This window comes from Limulus polyphemus, unplaced genomic scaffold (genome assembly GCF_000517525.1).
Source record: "Limulus polyphemus unplaced genomic scaffold, Limulus_polyphemus-2.1.2 Scaffold4577, whole genome shotgun sequence".
Classification (NCBI taxonomy): Eukaryota; Metazoa; Arthropoda; class Merostomata; order Xiphosura; family Limulidae; genus Limulus; species Limulus polyphemus.
The window spans coordinates 72,309-78,034 of record NW_013670187.1 but is presented as its reverse complement, the minus strand read 5'-3'; the positions used below and the strand labels follow the sequence as shown (position 1 = coordinate 78,034).

Genomic DNA, 5,726 nt, shown 5'->3' with positions numbered 1-5,726 from the left:
CAGAAGAAGAACGCAATCAAAGACTTCAAGCACAAGCTGCAAGACAGGCTGCTCAAATATAGGAAGAGACTTTGGAACAATGTAAAGTTAGACTTCGAGCTCAAGCTGAAAGGCAGGCTACTCAAAGACAGCAAGAAACTGTTAAACAGCACAAAGCCAGACTTTAAGCACAAAAATTAAGACAAATAACCTACAGAGAGCAAGAAACAGAGGAGCAACATGATGTACGACTTCAGGCTCAAAGAACAAGACAAGCTCAAACACGATCTAATTTCAAATAAAGCTTTGTTTGGTTAAATTCTTTTTTATTTCTCGCATCACAGCGTTTGTCTACTTACTGAATAATTTGCTGAAAAAATATTGATCTATACATTTCAAATCTAAATTTTCACTGTGCAACGACGGGTATCTCAGCTAGTATTTTTTATTATTGTGAAATAGAATGTGAAATCCTGTAGTGAGTGTGCCTAAGTTACAATGAAATATTTTAGTTTGATCATACCTATTATACACATAAAAAAATATATGTTTTAGAAAGTTTTATTTTTCTAAGATGTATTTTATATAATGCATTATGTTTCTTTCTTAATATAATCACATATTTCTCTTTCATTCCAGATTGTCTCATTAATGGAGGAATTGAAATTATGTGAAAATAACATGTTTGACTGCAAGAAGCAGATAGCAGATACTGAGAGCCGACTGAAACAACAGCAGAATTTATATGAGGCTGTTAAAAATGATAGAAATCTCTACAGTAAAAGCCTTGTTGAGGCACAGGTATAAAATAATTTCAAATCTTATATGTGTGTTCTTTAGAAGTTGATTTATAGATTACTTGCCATAGTAGCTATTCACAATCAGGTCATTGTTGTTGATTTCCAAACGGAACTTTTCTTTAAACAGGATTCATGAAATGTGTATGTTGTATATAATGTCTTTACTGTTAGTCACATTCTTATTTCATGTATGTTATATTGTAAAAGAGGAAGCCACCAATACTGATGTTTATTACCATCGAGGAGTACTGAGTGGTCACAAGAACATCTCTCTAAGTTTGTTTTTATTCTTCCTAAGGATGAAATCACAGAGCTTCAGAGAAAATTGAAAATCCTTAGCCACCAGCTAGAACAACTGAAGGAGGAAGTAGGAAGTCAAGAAGTGGTCCTATCTAAACAACACACAGACCTTCAGCGAGCAGAAAGAGAACGAGATCTTCTTCAGGAGGAGCTTCAGCATCAACGACAGCTTGTAACAGATATTCGCTCTCAGCTGAAACATCAAGAAAATGAGAAGCACAAACTTCATCAAATCATCAGTGAAGCAGATCAAGAAAAATTACACCTGAAGAAAGATCTTGACCAAGTGAGTAAATACAAACATACGCGATTACTTTATTTAGTTATTTTACCTCAATAATTTATCATTTTTACCAAAAACTTTCTTGTCTTCAAAATTAGATGTTAATAAAACTGTTGATGTTGTGTACCCATCTTTTACCATGTTTATATGCTGATAGCTTATTTACACTACTCTTTTAACTAGTGTGGTATATTCCTTGCTCTGAGATTGCTAATTAACAGGAGATCTGACAGGATATCTGTTACAGAGTAATAGTGAGTTTCTCTGAATACCTGGGCTCGTGAGAACGAAATAAAGAAATTGGACTCAATGTATAATATATAAAGTATGCTCTTTATTGTAAAAGAACACACAAACACTCTGTACTTGCTCAGACAATGAACGGTTGCTTGTACTGGATCAGAATTATTCTCTATACAAAATAGTGTAGCTCAGGATTATCTACCAAACTATCTAAACTTAACATTTCTTACTTCAGGGGTAATATCATCTACCAAAGTATCTAAATTCAACATTTCTTACTTCAGGAATAATATCATCTACTAAACTATCTAAAGTTAACATTTCTTACTTCAGGGGTAATATCATCTACCAAAGTATCTAAATTCTACATTCCTCACTTCAGGGGTAATGTCGAATTTACCCAGAGCAACTAGAACTATCCACTTTATTGATAATTCACATTCAACTATAAGGGAAGTGTTACCTTAAGATACCTCCTTACCTACCATTGAGGAACACTACTGCCTGCAATCTTGCATAATGTGCAATATTACAACCATCACCCATGGGCATAACAGGCATGATATAGAAAAGTTTTTATGCATCTAATTGAACAGGCAGCATAAAACAAAAGCATGTTGCACGTGATATAGTATGAAAGAAAGCTTAAATATAGCTTAAGCAGTTTACTTTTTATTGCTAAAATAACTTACAGGTGTTCAGTACAAATTTTTTAGTCTTTTTTTTTCCTGTCTTTTCTGTGTTCTAATTTCATATTATTTATGTATTCAGATTCAACAAGTGTATTTTGTCTAAGATGTATTATTATATTATTTTACATTTCTGAACTTAATGTTTTATCTTTTCTTACTTTCTAGAGAAATATTGGCTTTCTCTTGTTATGTTTGTATTCTAATCACCTATGTTTTTGAACCTATTAAAAATTGGATGTAACAAACACTGTTGTTTTTACTGAGAGCCTAATGGCAACCCTGGTTTTATGCCAAGTTTTTTATAAGTACGTGAAGCATTGTGAATTAAATGTCACTTGTTGAAGCATTGTAAATGCACTGAAGACACCAATGACAAGCTATGGGTAATCAGTCATGCATACCTCAAAACATAATTACTGGTGACTATCAGTAACTTATGTTACTTAAGTTAGCTAACATTGTAATTACAGTAGAATAATCTAAATAATATATAGGTTAAAGACAATTCTGTGTTACTCATTCACTAGATATGAAATTTATTGTAAGTTAGTTACAGTAATACAATTGAGAAGACTTATCATAAGTTGGAAAAAGAAACCATAATACTATAAATAATATACAACAATAAGAAGATTAAATTAAAACTTTTTATATGTAACTTGTATCCAATCATTAGTTTGTTACCTATTGTTATCTGTATTTTCAGCTAAAATTCCATCATTATTTCAAAGAATTTACTAGTTTTAGACTAAGTATAAGTCTGCACACACACACTCACTTGCTTAATTACTCAACAACAAAATTAATTTTTGTAAAATAAATTATTATTTATCAAACATCCTAGATAGAAGAACAAATATATAAAAAAACACTTGCCAATAATACCTTGCAATCAAAATGGATTAGAACAAGTATATGTAGTTACAAAATATAATTCCAAAATGACAACCCGCCTCTTTACACAGAATAGCTATCTTCCTAACACGTCTGCCTAAAAGATTTGCATGCCACTTGGCTAGAGGCAACTCCCACCTGATTTCACATGTTCTAACGTGAATTTTTTGGTGCTTGTTGACGTCATCATGTGACAAAATCCCTCGACCAAAGTAGGGTGACACGACCTCCATGTTCAGCAACTCCCCCTATGTACTTGCACTCATTATAACTTCATTCTTTTCCTCGGCACTGAATGACTTGGATGTTTTTAACATTTATTCAACTTCAATCTGCTGAGATTTGTACTAGTTAACAAAGCTTTCATTATACTTTGGACTTTGTCCTTATTGCCTCACTTTGTTACTATGATTTCACAAGTTAATGTGAATTCTACTTACTCCTCTGTGAGTAAAGATACTGACTGAAAGCAACATTACAGTTTGAAACAGAACAAGAAGTAAACGAATTTGTTCATCTATTCCCTCTTTTTGGACTTCCTTTAGGTACTTCTATATGGTGAAGGAAAACCCTCAACCTTCCATTCTGTTTTGAGACTTGATGTAACAAGTATGCTCTATTCTTTCACTTTTGCGAGTCTCTTATGACACTTCATGTTTTTTGTTCCACGGCCCTAATCTTCATGATTATTTAGTTTTACCTCCCTCATCTGACACTCATGGTCATGTTGACTCCTTTCTTGAACAACTTCATACCCATAACCTTAAGCTTCACCCTCCATGCTTATCATAATGATTCTCAATTTTTGATTCCAATTTCCCATTCTTGATTTTCAGTCTTTGTAATCTCTTTTACCTGCTGAGGGATTGGACTCTTTGTTGTCTGTTTTTCTTACTTCTTCATTACCTCTCCTCCCTGTACTTTACATCTAAGGTGTGTCATTGTGCTACAGATATATTTTCAGTAGAAGTTTGTTCCCTTCTCTTCACTACTATAGCCCATACCACTTCTTTTGCTCTATTCCTACTTACCTGGTTCCTCTGCTATTTGGACTTGTTACATAGGTATACCCTTACCACTCACATACTACCTACTTCCTTTCTTTGTGATTTTCGTCATGCTCTCTTTCTTCACCCAGGTGTCTTTAATAGTGTTCTTGAAACAGCCCAACACCAGTTGTCACTGTCTTCTCTGTTTTTTTGCATCTTATAACCTTGCCCTTCTACTCCTGTTCCTGAATCAGATCTCTCTACTCCTCACCTTTCTATTCCACCTTCTAGGCTTTACTCCTCTACCTCTCCCCCCTCCTTCCTTCCATCAAACTCACTGCATGTCTCATTGGTGACTATCCTGTTGATTTGTTAAAATTTTATGCCAACCCATTTCAATTTGGGATTCTAGCTGTTCTGTGTGTAGAGGTGAGTTAACATCTCAGAAGTTATGTATTTCTGTATCCCACCTGTCCAGAAGTTCTGTATCCAACCTGTCGAGCAATTCTCTATCCCACCTGTCGAGCAGTTCTCTATCCCACCTGTAGAGCAGTTCTATATCCCACCTGTTGAGAAGTTCTGTATCCCACCTGTCCACGAGTTCTGTATCCCACCTGTCTTAAGTTCTGTATCCCACCTGTCTTAAGTTCTGTATCCCACCTGTCCTCCCCACTTCTGATGCACATTTGTTTCTCTTCACTCATCAAAGAATAAAGTTATCATGAGTGAAAGTGTATTAAAGGAATTACTGCACATGAAGGTTGTGTCACTCACCCACTGGTGGAAGGTTTTGGTTCCATTATGATGTCATCATGCACCAGTGTAATTCACGATAAAACACGTGAAATTAGGTGGGAGTTGCCTTAAGGATTGTGGCATGCAAATCTCTTAGGCAGACACACGAGAAAAATGGGTATATTGTGTAATGAGGTGAGTATCTATCGGAAATACATTTTAGAAAAATGTTAACATTATAACTTTCATTTACATAAACCACTGGATGTTCATTATTTATACACATACATCTTATCAGTATATATACAGGAAACACAACTTTTTCTTAATTTTTTAAATATATGCAATAGTCCATTTTCAAGATCCCTAAAAAAGTTGTTGTTATTTACATTGAGTAAAATGTAATAGCAATAATACATTGGTGACTATCAGCATTTTGTAACGTATAACTTAAAACTTCATCAGTAATTACAAATACCTAAATATATTGTTATGTATCTGCTTGTCTGTTTGTTTCCGGTAGAAATTCTTTTCGAGCATCTTCAGCGATACGAGTCCTTTCTTGATTAAACCAGTTTATTCTTCCTCGATACAAACTTTTAGTACACAGTAGTTCCACAATCAGTACGTTTCTCGTCACTGTGATACACGCTATAAATCACAGCGATTCACAATCTGCAACTCTGCTGGCTTTCTCTGCCAGACTTATATACTAACGAAGAGGTCATCTCGAACACACAAGGACTTCCCTGATCATTCGAGAAACTTTCGCACATCACGTGACTTCTGCTGTCGTAACACTGCCCCTTCC

General features: G+C 34.5%; 1 protein-coding gene across 1 annotated transcript in view; it reads left to right on the top strand.

Moving 5' to 3' along the window:
- Positions 1-612: 612 nt before the first annotated feature.
- LOC106471371 (cilia- and flagella-associated protein 58-like) overlaps positions 613-5,726 on the top strand; it is a gene marked incomplete at its 5' end in the record, with an annotated part of 22,689 nt that continues 17,575 nt past the window's right edge. The window contains 2 exons of the mRNA XM_013931969.2: positions 613-780; positions 1,078-1,365. Of these exons, the coding sequence (XP_013787423.1) occupies positions 613-780; positions 1,078-1,365 (456 nt within the window). The remainder of the gene's footprint in view (positions 781-1,077; positions 1,366-5,726) is intronic.